The sequence below is a fragment of the Balaenoptera ricei genome, chromosome 3 (genome assembly GCF_028023285.1).
Source record: "Balaenoptera ricei isolate mBalRic1 chromosome 3, mBalRic1.hap2, whole genome shotgun sequence".
Taxonomy (NCBI): Eukaryota; Metazoa; Chordata; class Mammalia; order Artiodactyla; family Balaenopteridae; genus Balaenoptera; species Balaenoptera ricei.
The window spans coordinates 51,738,076-51,755,351 of NC_082641.1; the positions used below are offsets into that span (position 1 = coordinate 51,738,076).

General features: G+C 39.9%; 1 protein-coding gene across 1 annotated transcript; it reads left to right on the forward strand.

The window, feature by feature from the left end:
* Positions 1–15,015: 15,015 nt before the first annotated feature.
* On the forward strand, positions 15,016–15,881 carry LOC132363636 (probable ATP-dependent RNA helicase DDX10). Its single transcript, XM_059919320.1, has 2 exons — positions 15,016–15,488; positions 15,590–15,881. Exons 1-2 carry the CDS (start codon positions 15,079–15,081, stop codon positions 15,765–15,767), a joined length of 588 nt encoding a protein of 195 aa, XP_059775303.1. The 5' UTR covers positions 15,016–15,078; the 3' UTR covers positions 15,768–15,881.
* The last annotated feature ends 1,395 nt before the right edge of the window (positions 15,882–17,276 follow it).

The window sequence follows — 17,276 nt, forward strand, 5'->3', positions numbered from 1 at the left end:
GCCTCCAAAGTTTGACAAGGCCAACCAAGCCTCACATTTCTTTCTCAGTGATAGGAGATGCAAGAGACAATAACTTGTTGTCACTTGGGTTGGGATATGCCAGCATCCCCCAGACCACTGGACCCCTAAAAAGTCACTGATGTGAGGGCCTCTTAACCTTTGAAGGCTTATCTCCCATCCTCTGGAGTTTGTGTGTTTTACTCACCAAGGCATTCAGAGTACTCAGCACTTTGTGCTCACTAAGTCCATGTAACATGATGGCATCAACTTAGTGGACAAATATGATATTCTCTAGAAAGAATGCTCAGATCAGTGTGGTGAGGCCTTCTAGGGATAGAGAAGTTTCAAAAAACCATCTGAGGACATGGATTTATGCTAAACACCAAGTACCCAACCACTCAAGGATTAAAGTAAATATTATAAAATGAGAACATATAGTGCTATAGATGAGGGAGGTCTACTAGAGGTAGAGAAGGCTGATTCTAAAAGGTCATCTGAGGACATGGAATTGGACTCTACCCCAGGTTCACAGCTGCTAAGTAATAATATTATATAGTGAATAATAGAGCTCTGTTGTCTATGTTCTCATTGTTAGATAAAAACCCATAACAAGGGCTTCCCTGGTGGCGCAGTGGTTGAGAATCTGCGTGCCAATGCAGGGGACACGGGTTTGAGCCCTGGTCTGGGAAGATCCCACATGCCGCGGAGCAACTAGGCCCGTGAGCCACAATTACTGAGCCTGCGTGTCTGGAGCCTGTGCTCCGCAACAAGAGAGGCCGCGATAGTGAGAGGCCCGCGCACCGCGATGAAGAGTGGCCCCCACTTGCCGCAACTAGAGAAAACCCTCGCACAGAAACGAAGACCCAACGCAGCCAAAAATAAATAAATAAATAAAATTTAAAAAAAAAAAAAAAGAGTATTCTTAAAAAAAAAAAAAAACCATAACAATATGGCTTAATTTATAATAGTGCATATGCACTTAATGGTTGATTAAATTCAGCCTGGGCTTTTAGTGATTTCCTCTCCACCTGCCCCAAGAAAAATCTCTGCTGGGGACCCTGAAGGACAGTTAATTTGCTGTAGGGAAGGTAAAAGTAGTAACTCTCAGTGGGGACCCACAGCATCTCTAGAATCTTGGTCCTCTTCAGACTTCTTGTACCTTTTCCACAGTCCTCCTAGTTGCTATTTCTCCCATGCCAGGGATATCACATGAGCCAGTGCAACCCCTCCTACCTATATCCTGTCCAAATTTACAAGAGGTGAAGGTCTTAGCAATTGTACTTCTACAACATCCCAGGGCACAGCTGTTCCACCTACCATCAGGGCTAGGAACATCACAGCCCTCTGTCTGGTAGTAATCCCATCCTTAGAGTCAGCTTCCTAGGACCACTTCTAGTACCCAATGTCTTAGGGTAGGTTTCGTAGAAATAGATCCTAAAATAAGGATTTGTGCACATGTGATTATCGGTGGGGGGATGGGATATCCCAGCATCCCCCTCGACCACTGGACTCCTAAAGCATTTGAAGAAATGCTCTTTGGGAAAAACCTGGGAGGGAGAGAAGGAAGCAGGATAGGAAAGAGGAAAGAGTTGAGTAAGAATGTTGTCTCAGGTAAAATCTAGGCTGTCAGGGGTGGGAGAGAGGGTCTGGAGCTTGAACTGCATTGCCTAATGGCAAGGAGTTCAGCTTCTTATCCTAGTCGTCATCAGTCACTGGTGTGGGCCACCTGGCAAGGGGACTGTGCAGAGTAACCCCTGGAGAAAGGTGGCTCATCAGCTGACGGCAGCTCTCTATGAACCATCAGCAGCCACTGGAGGAAAGTGCATGGCCCAGGAAAGGAGATCTGGGCAAGGTACCCACAGCATCTTCTACGGTTGCCTTTCACTGGACTCTTACATGATCATCCTATTTAAAATAGGAGGCCCGGAACTGCCCAGCTTCCTTCCTTGATTTATTATCCTCCAGAGAGCTTATCAACTTCTAACACTTACTTATGTTTACTCATATCTCCCTCGACAAAAATGTAAGCTCCATGAGGGCAGGGTTTATTGTCTGGTTTTGATCACTATGTGACAGGAGAGTGTCTGGCACATAGCCATCCCTGAATAACTATTTTGAATGAATAGCTTGTTAATATTACTGTTTGGTCATCTGATGTCAAACAAATGCATATCTTTTCAATTAACAAAACAATCATTTCTCCACCCTGCGCTTTCCTAAGAGAATTTTACTCTCTAATTGGCAATTACCATTTTCCCATCAATAGTGAGGTTGAAATTGACCAAGAGATTTAACTATGTGTTTTTCCAAGTTCTTTAAGCTGTCTTCATCAGTATATGTTAGAAGAAAATAATGCAAAGCAATAAATTAATATAGATGTCAAAAATAGCATTATTAAGTTACGAGGTTTCATTGCCTGGGCCTCGGCTGTTACCTTCTGACTTCTGCAAGAGAAACTTTTATATGAAAAAAAATTCCACAAAACCCTGCAGGGTGAAAGTCTCCATTATATTACTCAGTGTAGGAAACTTGACTTGGTGGAGAGCGCTCTGAGTTTGGCTTCACAGCATATGGTTTTTATTCTAGCTCTTGCATGACTGCAGAAGTTTACTTACTTCTCATTCTATGTGATCCCAAGACACTATGTTTCAGTCACCTCGTCTGTAAGGTGGAATGATGTGCCTGAGCAAAAGCCATCACAAGCCCATCTACTGCACTAAGTATCTGACAGGGAAGAGAGAAAAAAGAATTAACTACATCATGCGGGGAAGCTTTCTCATAAAGGATTTGTTCCAATCTAAATCCATGTTTAAAAATCCCCTCTACTCTCTTATTAAAACTCTGTCTCCAGACACAGTGCACTGTTTATCTCTGAGGGTTCTATTTTATCTCTTATCTGTATCAGAATTTATTCTACATATGGATAAAGAGAGGCATCTTCACCCCAAGTTAGGAGTAGAGTGGGGTCAGCATTCACGTTGCCCCAAATGTTCAGAACCCCAACTGTGGCACCTGATCTGGGCTTGTCCCTTCCACCTCCACCAGCAGCCCTCTGTACTTACAGAGGGCTTCCCCACTTCCCCTCCCCTAGTTCAGAAATTACTTCTGTATTCTATTTTCTCACAGATTTAGAAGGGATTTCTGCACACTCATGAGTTTCTAGAACACTGGTGCAATTGCCTACTTCTCCAAATTTTGATCCATATGAAACTTCACTTTTGCTACATATTGCTATGGTGAGTCTGTCACTGACCTGAGAAGATTGTATGACTTGTTATAGAGCAGGAGCCACCTTCAGATAAAAGGTAAGAGTCTTAGAAAATAAACTGGAAGATCGTGTGCTTACTGAACGTTGAGTAGTTTTGCTTCATGAACATATAACAGAGCATTGTTACGGCAGTGAACAGTTCTACTAAAAATTGGCACAATGATAAAGGGCCATGAGGTGAATAGTTCAAAAACTATTATGCCACAAAATTCTAATGTTAGAAACTGTGCTGTGTTCCTGATACGTTTACCCTGGAATGAAGCCATTAGTCAACAACTACCACTCACAGCCAGCTTTAACTACTCATTGTTAGCCATGAATAGACAAACAAGGCTCATCGGACATTGAGAATAGTTTACAACTAAAAAGAGAAAGACTATCATCAAACAAACAAACAAATTAGAAACACTGACACTGGAAAAAACAGAAATAGTTCTAATTATACTCAAAGAAATTTGAAAAGATGTTACATCCCCATCAAACAACTACAGGATATTCTGGAAAAGGAATAAATAGAGACTAAAAAGGAGCTAGTGAAAATTCAAATCAATTGCTAAAACAAAAATTCAGAAAAGCTATTTAAGAAAGCACTACCAAATCAAATACAATATATAAAAAAGATAATACAGCTGGACCAAGGGGAGATTCACCCAGGAATATGTGACTGGTTCAATTTTTAAGAATCAATCAACGTTATTCCCCATACTAAAAAACCAAAGAAGAAAAATCATGTGATAATCTCAATAGATCGGGGGGGAAGCATGTGATAAAATTCACCATCCATTCATGATTTTTAAAAAAAACAACTCTTAGCAAACTATGAATTAAGAGAAATTTCCACAAAAGGATAAGGGGTATCTACAGAAAAAAAAAAACAAACAAACTACAGTTAACATTATACTTAATGATAAAAGCCTGAATGCTTTCTCCCTGAGAAGAGGAAAGAGACGAGAATATTTACTCTTACCAAAATTGAACTGAAGCTATAAGACAGAAAATAACAAATGTTGGCTAGGATGTGAGAAGTTGGAACACTAGTACATTGCTGGTGGGAATGTAAAATGGTACAGCTGTTTTAGAAAACAGTATGGCTGTTGCTCAAAAGGTTACACATAGTGTTACCATATGACCCAGAAATTTCACTCCTAGGTATACACCCAACAGAAAATAAATGTCCACACAAAAATCTGTAAACAAACATTCATAGCAGCATTATTCATAATAGCCAAAATGTATTTAAAAAATGTCGATCAACTGATGAATGGATAAATAAAATGTAGTATAGCCACATCATGAAATATTATTTGGCAGTAAAACAAAATGAAATACTGATACATACTACAATATACATAAAATTTGAAAACATTATGCTAAGTGAAGGAACCTAGTCACAAAAGACCACATATTGTATGATTTCATTTATGTGAAATGTCCAGAATAGGTAAATCTATAAAGACAGAGAAGAGATTGCTGTTTGCCTAAAGCTAGCAGGTCGGAGGGGAAATGGCAAGTGGCTGCTGATGGGTAGGGGGTTTCTTTCAAGAGTGACAAAAAAGTTCTAAAATTGACTGTGGTGATGATAACTGAACAACTTTGTGAATACACTAAAAGCCATTGAATTCTATACTTTAAATGGATAAATTGTATGGTATGTGAATTATATCTCAATAAAGGTCTTATTTTTTTCAAATGTACTGGTGGTCCCAGTCAGTGAAGCAAAGTAAGAAAGGAAACTGAAGGCATACAGATTGAAAAGGAAGAAATAAAACATCTCTATTTGCAAATGACATGGTTGTCTATGTAGAAAATTGCAGAGAATCTACAAAAAGGTACTAGATCTAATAAGTGAGTTTAGCTAGGTCACAGGATACAAGGTCAATATTTTTTTTTAAATCAAGCATATTTTTATACATTAGCAATGAACAATTGGAAATTGAAATTTTGAAAAGTATCATTTGAAATAACATCAAAACCATGAAACACTTAGGTGTAAATCTTACAAAATATGTATAGTATCTGTATATTGAAAAATACAAAAACTGATTAAAGAAATCAAAGATGATCTAAATAAATGGAGCACTATGCTATGTTTCTAGATTGGGAGATTTAATATTATTAAAAGGTCAATTCTCCCCAAACTGATTTATAGATTAAATGTAATTCAAATCAAAATCCCAGCAGAATTTTTTGTATAAATTAACTTGATTCTAATTTATTTGGAAAAGCATAGAAACTAGAATTGCCAAAATAATTTTGAAAAAGAAAAATAAAATTGGAGAACCACACTAACTGATTAAAGACTTAATATACAGGTAAAGTAATAAAGACAGGGTAGTATTGGCAAAAGGACAGACACATAGATCAATGGAAGAGTAGAGAATCCAGGATACACACACACACACACACACACACACACACAAGTCACCTGATTTTCAGCAAAGAAGCCAAGCCAAGTCAATGGAGAAGAAATAGTCCTTTCAACAATTGGTGCTGGAACAATTGGCCATCCATATGCAAAAAAATGACCCATATCTTGCATTATACTCAAAAATTAATTCAAACTTTAAAACCCAAATGTAAAATCTAAAACCATAAAAACTTCTAGAAAAAAATAATAGGAGAAAATATTTGTGACTTGGGTTAGGCAAAGATTTCTTAGATATGACACAAACCATAGAAGAAACATTGATATATTGGAATTCATCAAAATTTAAAACTTCTGTTCTTTGGAAGACTCTGTTAAACAAATAAAAAATCAAACCACAGACTGGGAGAAAGTGTTTGTAAGATACACATCTGATGAAAGGTTGATATCCAGAATGTATTAAAAAAACTCTTGAAATTCAATAAAAAAAAAAAAGAAAACCAAACAACCCATTTTAAAAAAATAAGCAAAAGACTGATGAAACATTTCATCCAAGTAGATATACAGATGGCTAATAAACATACAAAAAGTAATGCTCAGTCATTGAGAAAATGCAAAATAAAACCACAATGTGATCACACTATATACCTATAAGATGGGGGGCAGGGTAGTAGAGAAAAACAATCATGTCAATACAAAGTGCTTCCAAGGATGTGGAGCATCTGGAACTCTATGCATTGCTGATGGGAATGCAAAATGATACCTCCACTTTGGAGAATAGTATGACACTTTCTTATCAAGTTAAGTCATACACTTACCATCCCATTAACCCTATTCTGAAGTATTTACCCAAGTGAAAACATGTTCACTCAAAAACTTATGTATGTGAATGCTTATAATGGCTCTGATCTATAAAGCCAAAAACTGGAAACAACTAAATGTCCATTGTACACCTAATACTAATACAATGTTACATGTCCATTACATCTCAAAAAAAATGAAAAGTAAAAATGAATGGTACGTACCACAATATGGATAAATCTCAAATGCATTATGCTAAGTGAAAGAAGTCAGATTCAAATGGATACTCAATGCTTCTATTCCTATGACATTCTGGAGAAGGCAAAAGTATAGGGACAAAAAAGGGATCAGTAGTCTCTGGGTGCTGGCGGATAAAGGAGGCAATTGATTTATGCAAGAGCATTAGGAGACCTTGGGGGTAAGTGAAATGTTCTACATCTTGGTTGCGGTGGTTACCTGACTATGTATGTTTTGTCGAAATTCAGAAATACTCACCAAAAAAACCAGTGTATTTTACTGTATTATATTATACCTACTATACATAACTTTAGAAAATCTGCTAAAGTGTCACTCATTTCTTTGCTGAATTTACCTCAATCTGGGGTTCTAGCTCTCCATCTTGCAAATTTGAAAACTGATTGTCAGCAAAGTTTTAAGAGAATCATATTAACACATTAAGAATCACAGTAAGCTCACAAGAATTGATACATAAAGCAGAAAGCCAGTTGATTTATTTGTAATGAGAAATGCAATTGCTAACGCTAATAGATAATGTAGGTTTTCTGGTCAAGATGTTCTCTCCCTGTAATCATACTTCATGGGAAACCAAATTATAATCAGATAGTTGTGCTGTGAGCACAGAGTCAGAATAAGGAATGTTAGTTGTAACTTGAATACCTGATCTACCCATCTCCAGAAAAAGAACTGTTTTCTGCCACCAGGACTAGGTTCAGAATGAGACATCCTTCTCCCAGGACAGGCATGGCTGGGCTCTGCCAACACTTGGTTTTTCACTTCTGTGACTCTCATTTTCTTAATCATAGAAGGATGATCAACCTCAACTCTGACTTATAACTTCTCCTTCATAAGTGGTAATACCTTCAATTGAGTCATAATTGAGACTGGTAGACCTGGGAATAATTCTGCCTCTTTAAGGTGACGTTGCATCTTTGTGCTGTAATTTATAATGAGCTAATGTCAGTTTAATTCTTAGAGGGCAACTTCATTCCCAAGTTCTTGGGGGAATTTTCCTTGTCATTTCCTTGTACTATCTAAAAAGTGATAATGGTTTAATAGGCAACCATGCCCTAAATTACTTTACAGAATAGAATCTTGAAGACAACTTGTCAAAACACACAAAAATGACCCCCTAAGAGAAGCAGCATGTTATGGTAGAGAGCACTGAGCTACAGGTCAAAAATTTTAAAAAAAGAAATTAGAACATTCTCTAACACCATATGTAAAAATAAACTCAAAATGGATTAAAGACCTAAATGTAAGACCAGATACTATTAAACTCTTAGAGGAAAACATAGGCAGAACACTCTTTGACATAAATCACAGCAATATTTTTTTGGATCCACCTCCTAGAGTAATGGAAATAAAAGCAAAAATAAACAAATGGGACCTAATTAAACTCAAAAGCTTTTGCACAGCAAAGGAAGCCATACACACACACACACACAAAAAACAACCTACGGAATGGGAGAAAATATTTGCAAATGAGGCAACCAACAAGGGATTCATTTCCAAAATATACAAAACAGCTCATATAGCTCAATATCAAATAAACAATCAATCAAAAAATGGGCAGAAGACCTAAATAGACATTTCTCCAAAGAAGACATACAGCTGGCCAACAGGCACATGAAAAGTTGCTCAATATCGCTAATTATTACAGAAATGCAAATCAAAACTAGAGTGAGGTATCACCTCACACCAATCATAATGGCCATCATCAAAAGGTCTACAAATAATAAATGCTGGAGAGGGTGTGGAGGAAAGGGAACCCTCCTACACTGTTGGTGGGAATGTAAATTAGTGCAGCCACCATGGAGAACAATATGGAGGTTCCTTAAAAAACTAGAGTTACCATAAGATCCAGCAATCCCACTCTTGGGGATATATCTGGAGAAAACCATAATTAGAAAAGACACATGCACGCCAATGCTCATAGCAGCACTATTTACAATAGCCAACATATGGAACCAACCTAAGTGACCATTGACAGATAAATGGATAAACATGTGGTATATTTATGCAATAGAATGTTACTCAGCCATAAAAAAGAATGAAATAATGCCATTTGCAGCAACATGGATGGACCTGGTGATTATCATACTAAATAAGTCAGACAGAGAAAGACAAATATCATATGATATCGTTTATATGCAGAATCTTAAAAAAATGATACAAATGAACTTATTTACAAAACAGAAACAGACTCACAGATTTAGAGAACAAACTTATGGTTATGGGGTGGGAGGGGAGGGATAGATTGGGAGTTTGGGATTGACATGTACACACGGCTATATTTAAAAGAGATAGCCAACAAGGACCTACTGTATAGCACAGGGAACTCTGCTCAATATTCTGTAATAACCTAAATGGGAAAAGAATTTGAAAAAGAATAGATACATGTAAAAGTATAACTGAATCACTTTGTTGTACACCTGAAACTAATACAATATTGTTAATCAACTATATCCAATATAAAATTAAAATTAAAAAAAAAAGTTCTGGGTTTCAACCCCAGCTCCACCTGCTGTGTAGCACCAAGTCACCGAGCTCTGTCCATTATTTCTTTATCTGTCATGTCAAGACAATAATATCTGTCCTGCTGGTCTCCAAAACTATCTGTAAATTGTAAAATTCTATTCAAATGTACCAGGCCACTGATAGAACTTTGCCAAGCAGTTGGGAAAAGCACTGCCATTCTAAAGGGTATCTTGATAACTTCCCCACACCCTTTGTGCAGACCATCCCTGACTGAGCAGTGCAGGCTTTCAAGCAGCTCACCATTCAAAGGGCAGCCATGAGAAGAATAGTGTGTTGTTAACAATAAGCAAGCATTTAAATGATTAGAGTCAACATCCTTAATGAGGGAAAAGAGCTACTTTGTAACTCCATCGATCTCAATTCTTGTCCAGCCCGCCCTGTGCCCCCAGAGGATGACCCATGTGAATTCCATCAATGGGCTCCCTTGGTCTTTGGCTTCAAAATGTGTTCTGTCAAAGGGGAGCCCTGGCAGGAGTGAGGAAGGAGGGAAAAGAGAATGAAGTCAGGGTATATATCACCCTGACCCTGTCCGTGCAGAGGCACAGTGGGCTGGCTACAACCCTTGACTGAACGTCTCAACTCCTAACAGATGACGTTGACCACACAGCTCCATAGGGGTGGTAACGCTATCTCACTGCCAGTAGCCCTGGGGTACCACACCATCTCTTGTGTTTTCCCTATACCTTGTCCACACTTTATAAGTCCTTTTATTAAACTCTCTTCAAATCAACCATCTGTTCCCTACAGATATAGTTACCTTGTATCTTATATCCTATAGTTGATACAGACACACTGAGGCTTTCATGCTAAAGGCAGCACCAAACATACATTTCTTCAACAAATATTCTCGGAGAGCCTCCTTTGTGCCAGGCCTTAGAGAATACAGCAGTGAACAACATAAATAAATCCTCTCCCTCTATCCTCAGGTGGGTGACTAAGGAAGGCTTTATCCAGGAGACGACATTGAGGCAGATTTCAGGACAATGTGAAAAGAGCCAGACATACAAGGATCTTGAGGAAGAACTTGCCAGGCAAAGGGACAAACAAGAGTAATGACTCTGAGGCAGAAATAAGGTTGGCCTTTTGAGGGACAGATACAAATCCATGTGGCTGCAGCAGAGTGAATGAAAAGGAAAATGGTGGGAATGGTAGGGAATGGGAAGCTTTGTAGGTTGTGTTAAGGAGTGTGGATTTGATTCCAAGGGTTATGGGCAGCTCTTGGGGGTGGTGACAGGGGAATGGCTCAGTTTGGGAGCAACATGATCTGATTTACATTTTAAAGATCCATTGGCTGCTGTGTGAGAATAGACTGTAAAGTAAGAGTGGCAGCAGAGACAAGTTATGAGAGTATTAAAATAGCTGAGGGGGACTTCCCTGGTGGCACAGTGGTTAAGAATCCGCCTGCCAATGCAGGGGAGATGGGTTCGAGCCCTGGTCCTGGAAGATCCCACATGCCTCAGAGCAAGTAAGCCTGTGAGCCACAACTACTGAGCCTGCGTTCTAGAGCCCACGTACCACAACTACTGAAGCCCACACGCCCTAGAGCCCATGCTCTGCAACAAGAGAAGCCACCGCAATGAGAAGCCCACGCACCGCAATGAAGAGTAGGCCCTGCTCTCCACAACTAGAGACAGCTTGCTTGCAGCAACGAAGACCCAGTGCAGCCAAAAATAAAATAAACAAAATAAAATAGCTGAGGGAAGAAATCATGGTGGCATGGATCAGGTTGGTGATCAAGGGAGATGGAGAGAAGTGACAATACTCAGAAAGTATCTGAATTTACTAATTGGAAATGGAGTGAGGGGAAAAGGAAGAGGCTGCTGCTAAAAATTCTGATGTCAATAACTCAGATGCCATTTACTAGAAGACCAGGTTTTTACACATTGGGATTGCTGTGGAGAAATAAGAATTTGTGTGTTTATTTGATACCCAAATTGAGATGTTGAGGAGGCAACTGAGTATGAGCCTGGCTCTTAGAAAAGAGATGAGAGTTCAAGACACAAATGTGTGACCATGCACATATGGAACTGGATGAGGTTACCCTGGGAAACAGTGTGTCTGGAGAAGATTAACAACACGCACTGAGCCAGGAGGATCAGCTGGAGTTTAAAGCTTATGGAAAAGAGGAGGAACTAGCAAAGAAGTCTGAGAAAAAGCACCAGCAAGGAAGAAGGAAGAGGACTGTAATGGGTGTGCAGGACCCATCTGAGACTGACAACTCCACCCCTAGTGAAAGCGTGTTTGAGAAAAATCTATTGTGCTAAATGTGGCCGAAAAGTGAAATAAGACAAAGCTGAAAATTAAATCACTGAACTTGCCAACATGTAGGATGTTGATGCTTTCAACACTGAATGATAGAAACAAAAGTAGGTTAATGAGAAAATTGAAGGTTATAGAATGGAGAGCACTAATGCAAACGACTATGTGAAGGAGTTTTGCTGTAAAGGGAGCAGCTAGAGGGAAATGTGGAGTCGAGGAGGAGTTGTGTTTAAGACAGAAGATGTTAGGGTCTGTTAATATGCTGATAGGATTTTTCTAGCAGAGAGAAAAATAGATCATGTAGGAAAAAGGGGAGATCAGTGAAAGAACAAGATTTTGAGGAGAGGAGAGAGAGGGGGAGCCACTGTGTAAGCAGAGGAGTTGCCAACTTATAGGAGCTCAGACATTCTAAATTCTTGGTTCTAAATTCCACCTATATATTAGAATCCCTTGAGAATTAAAAAAAAAAAAAATAGATGTCCCATACCGGATTAATTAGTTCAGAATGTCCAGGAGTGAGATCTGGGCATCCGCATTTTTTAAATTCTACCTATAGCCCCCATTGATAACCACTGATGCCTTGAAACAGGAGCAAAGACAGATGGAATACAAATCCAGGTAGTTTGATCGACTTGGTGATGGGAAGACGAGGCATTTCTTCCCTGATTGTTTCTATTTTCTCAATGAAATATGAAACCAGGTCTGAGCTGAGAGACTGTGGTTTGTTTGAAGAGAAAGAGAGGGTTAAGGTATGAATAATTTTAGGAAGTAGGAAAACAAATTTACTCACGAAATATAATAGGATCGCAAGGATTCTCAGAGGGCTCACTTGAGATTTGTGGCGATAAATGTAATATGAGACTAAATTAGCACAGCTGTGTTTCTTCTCCAGCCTGTACCATCCGGGGCAGGCAAGGAGTAGGTGGAGATGTTCCTTTTGTGATATTTGAAGCAGTTGAGACCCCTTGACTCCTGAGTAAAGTTACAAAGTGGAGAAGAGCCGTCTTCAGAAATTTCCTACCCCCTCCTGATTCCTAAAATTAAGATACTCCAGGCTGACTGAACCCCTACCACCACCCCACCAGAATGTTATCAAAGAGGTGCTAACAAACCGGAATGGAATTCTAATTGGTGGAAAGGTTGAGGGAGGGGAAAGGAGATTATTAACAGTATCTTATTGAGCCACGATTTACATGAAATAAAAAATGTACAAACCTTATGTGTACTGCTTGATAACTCTGCATGTTTATATACACCAAAATGTGATCACCACTAGATGAAGATATAAAACCATTCTCATCACGCCCCAGAAAGTTCCCCTCAGGCCAGCACTCATATTCCCAAGATAAGAGTCTCTAAGGCTGATTTTCTGATTTTCACCCTCAATCTAGACAGAGCCAGGGTCAGAAAGGAATCAGCCCTGACACAAAAGTTTCATTCCTTCATTCATTCATTCACATATAGATACACAAATGGTACATGTAGAGCCTGGATGTCAATGTCCTCTTTTCTTTGTGCCAGAGATTGCCTATCCCCTCCTACGGGGCATCTCCCAGAGCTGAAATCTTCCTGTTGTTAAATTCCCAAGTTGAGTTTGGGGGCAGCAAACAGGCAGGCATCTGCAAAAGCTGACTTCTAATGTCCCTTCCAGCTTTACCAGCTAATCATTTCAGGAGACCAGCCTCATCCATAGTCATAGCTCTGTGACAGGTGTTAATCATTGTTGACTCAATTCCTTATAGTTGATCTAGTAGCTAAAAAGCCTTCAGGTTCTACACCAGTGACCATACTCACTGTTGCTGATATTTTAAAACATAACTACATTGCTTCTGAAAAACAATTTACTTGAATTACACAAAACTGTGGTTCAAAATATGTCCCAAAGATGGCAGTACAATAATACTTTGTGTGCCGTTGTATTTTCAAATATTTTTAACTCTGTTAAATTATAAACAGGTTAGGGGAAAACTTTATCATGAAAGACTAGGAAAAAACAGCATTTTTGTTTTCTGTTATTCTATTTTGCTACAGGAATCTGTCTCCAAATAAATAATATCCCACATCTGCATAGTACTTTAAAATATGCAAAACACTATCACATGCATTATTTCTCTTAATCCTCACCACAACCTGTATGATGGTTATTTTCATTTTATACCATGAGATTCAGAGATTAATTATGACTAATTTAAGATCACTCAGCTAGTAAAGCAGCAGAACCAGTTTTCCAAAGACCAGAATTCTTTCCTACACACCTCTGCTTAACAAAAAGCAAACATCTACAGGTTCATAATCTACTTTAAACATCACAGGTTATTATGATCCAGCAGAAGTTTGGTATTAAAATCATAGAAGTTAATCATTGGAGCTAAAGTTGTCTTGATAAATAGGGTGACCAACTCATCCTGGTTTGCCTGGGGCTTCATCAGTTTTAGCACTGAAAGTCCCACGTCCTGGGAATCCCCTCAGTCCCAAGAAACCAGGACCGTTGGGGACCAATGCCCTGAATCACCTTGTCCATTGGATACCTGGTGGTTGCCCAACAATTCTGTAAGTTCTGCTAAGTGATGCCCAGAACATTGCCTTGCACTTAGTACCATTCAATAAAAATTTGTGAAACTGTAATTCAGTGTTGTGCTTTGTTTGGGAAAAAAATTTTTTTTTGCTGTTTCCTAGATAAGACATAATCTTTGGAGTCACTCTTGTTGATTCTCGACTCGATGGCTTAGCCCATTTTGGCATCATTTTCCACTCTGGTCACTCCTAGTCTCAGCTTGGTTCAGACTTCCTTGAAGTTTTAATATTCTATTCAGTGGCTGCTTTTTGAGAGGGGGCAGCAAAGCACAGGAACTGAAAAATACTGTGAGTGGAAGAAAAGGACCTTCCTCTACTTGGCTCTACTCTCACACATTGTAAAAGGCATAACCAAGTTCTTTCCCCTTTCAGATACTTCAACAATCCAGCAGTGTTGAATGTGTGATACACAAATGGTCAGTCTTTCCTTACCCTTTATCTTGGATATGTGAAGATTAACACACCCCTGGGAAAATAAAAGCAAAGTCAAGTCTATCAGGAGTTGAAATAGAAAGGTTGTGTGTGTATGTGCGCGCATGCGTGCGTGTGTGTACACGCGTGTGCGTGTGTGCGCGAGCTCGTGTGTGTGCGTGTGTGTGAGGACGCGTGTGTGTGCGCACGCATGCGTGTGTGTGTGTGAACATGCTCATATAGGAGGCAGAGGGCACATATAAATGTGGGAAAACATCCCCAGACACAATTCCCTGTACACCACTACACGCTGCCTCATTCTGTCCTACTCCAGAAAGAAACTCAATTAAGTAGATTTGGAAAACCAGGAGACTGGTGGAAAATACTTTGAACCAAAGAAACCAACCCTGGGGCTCTTTGGTGGGGCTAACGGCGAGCCCTCTGGGAGGGCTCACACCAAGGAGTACTTCCCAGAACTTCTGCTGCCAGTGTCCTTGTCCCCACGGTGAGCCACAGCCACCCCCCGCCTCTGCAGGAGACCCTCCAATACCAGCAGAAGAAAGAACCTTCTAAATCCAGTGTGGAGAAAAAAGTGACCAAGGTTGCAGAAGCAAAAAAAGTAATGAAGAGAAATTTTAAAGTAAATAAGAAAATAACACTTACTGATGAAGGAGAGTTGGTTCAGCAGTGGCCACAAGTGCAGAAGTCTGTCTCCAAGGATACTGAGGAAGAGGAAGATGCTGGTGGTATCAACTTAGATAAAACAAAGGAAAGGCTTCAAGAAGAGGACAAATTTGACAAAGAAGAATATAGGAAGAAAATTAAGGCAAAGCATCGGGAGAAAAGACTGAAAGAAAGGGAAGCCAGAAGAGGAGCCAGTAAGAAACAAGCAAAGGCTAAAGATGAAGAAGAAGCCTTTCTGAATTGGAGTAATGATGATAATGATGGATTTGATCCAAGCATACTTCCAGATCCAGATAAGTACAGAAGCCCCGAAGAATCAGATAATGAAGATATGGAAAATAAAATTAGGTTTCTTGGCTGCGAGGCACGTGGGATCTTAGCTCCACGACCAGGGATCGAATCCACAACCCCTGCATTGGAAGGTGACGTCTTAACCACTGGACCACCAGTGATACCAAGAAGAAGCAGGCAATGAGGAAAAGGAACAACAGTGAAGTGGAAGATGTGGGACCCACAAGTCATGACAGAAAGAAGACGAAGTGGGAAACCTCAGAGCCTTTGGATACAGGCCTGTCTTTAGCCGAGGATGAAGAGCTGGTGTTACATCTGCTCAAAAGTCAAAGCTAAATAGTACTTGCTCTTGTCTTCTCCTTGAAACCTCTAGTCATGATTATGTGGGCAAGAAGTTGAAAAAACAGTTGGCTTTGGGGCGCTTAGGTAACATGAGTCCCATGCCCAAAGGACTCATTCTTCAGACAGGAGCTATCATACCTCTAAGCCCCTTTCACAGGCCATGCTTGCGCCATCCCAGAGCAAACTCACAGTGATGGTGGATTATAAAATTTCCTGATCCCATTTTCCAGCCTGTGCTCTGTTGGATTTTATCCATGGGTTCCTACATCTTATCACCGGAAATGCTTCCTTTGTTTTACTGGCAAGTTCTAGAGACCTTGTTTCATTGTTGGAAATTCCTGTCTTGCTTACCATACAGAAGTTTCTCTGTAATATTAAACAAAATTGCTCAGAAGAAAAAAAAAAAAGAAACCAACCCTATCATTTAAAAAAAAAACCCTTCATATTTGTGACCTGTGCAATACCTGATAGTAAAAATATCCAAGAAAATGTTATTCCAAAAAGGACACAACATTAGGTAGCTTCTGTGAAAAGTGAATTGCTATAAACTTTTCAAGTAGCTCCACACATTTACTCAAACTAAAATTCCAATATGAAAGGTAAATGTAGCTTTTTTTATTTTTCTAATTTTCACCCACCCTGAGATATCTTAATCTCTTCAACCTCAACAATTTCTTTTCGGTATCAATAGCCCTTTTAGGGAAATTCTGTTTCTCAGATGCCCCTCCCCAGGCTCGTCACCAAGATGGTATTTGGACTTAAGTCCTTGTGGGGACCTGGGACTTTCTCAGCAATGTGCTCCTTCCCATTGCGCTGGTGGCGTGGACCCATGAAGTCCATGGCCGATGAATTTGTGTGGGTTCCTCCTCAGCCTGGCTCGGGCCACATGTTCCTCTCTCCTGACCCCATGTTGGCCACCCACCCCCCATGCAACCTCCTGAAGTCTAACTGTAATTCCTGTTTGCTCCCCGCAGCAGGCAGGCAGCCCCAGCTCCAACTGTGGTGAAGAGGAAGAAGATTAGGGAAGAAATGTAATGAAAATGAAATTTTCAAAATATCAGCTGACAATCTATTTTTTTCCTCTCTTCTCTCCAGTAAATTAAGCTGTCAGGCAGGGAGCCATTCTGTCATTATAGCTGCTACAAAAGGAGGAGGAGAGGGAGAAAGCCCTCTCAGGAGGAAGGGTATGAGGGAAGGGAAGTACATGCCAGGAAGAAGTAGTAATCTGGCCTCTTTCAGCCTCCAGGAGATAATGGAGAAGGGAAGAGAACAGAAGTAGAAAAAGCAAGACTTGAGATGTTTGCTGACTGACTTCTAGGCTGATATCACAGAAGATAGGCCGGGAAGAAAGCTGCAGACTTCACAGAAGTATCTAAGGACCCCTGCACGGCAGAATGCAGGGGGCCTAACTCTGTGCACGGCCCTCTTAGCAACTCAAAGCAGCTGCTTTAGAGTAAAACTGGAAGGGTTATGGGATGACATGGTGTTGAGGGGCTGCCTAAA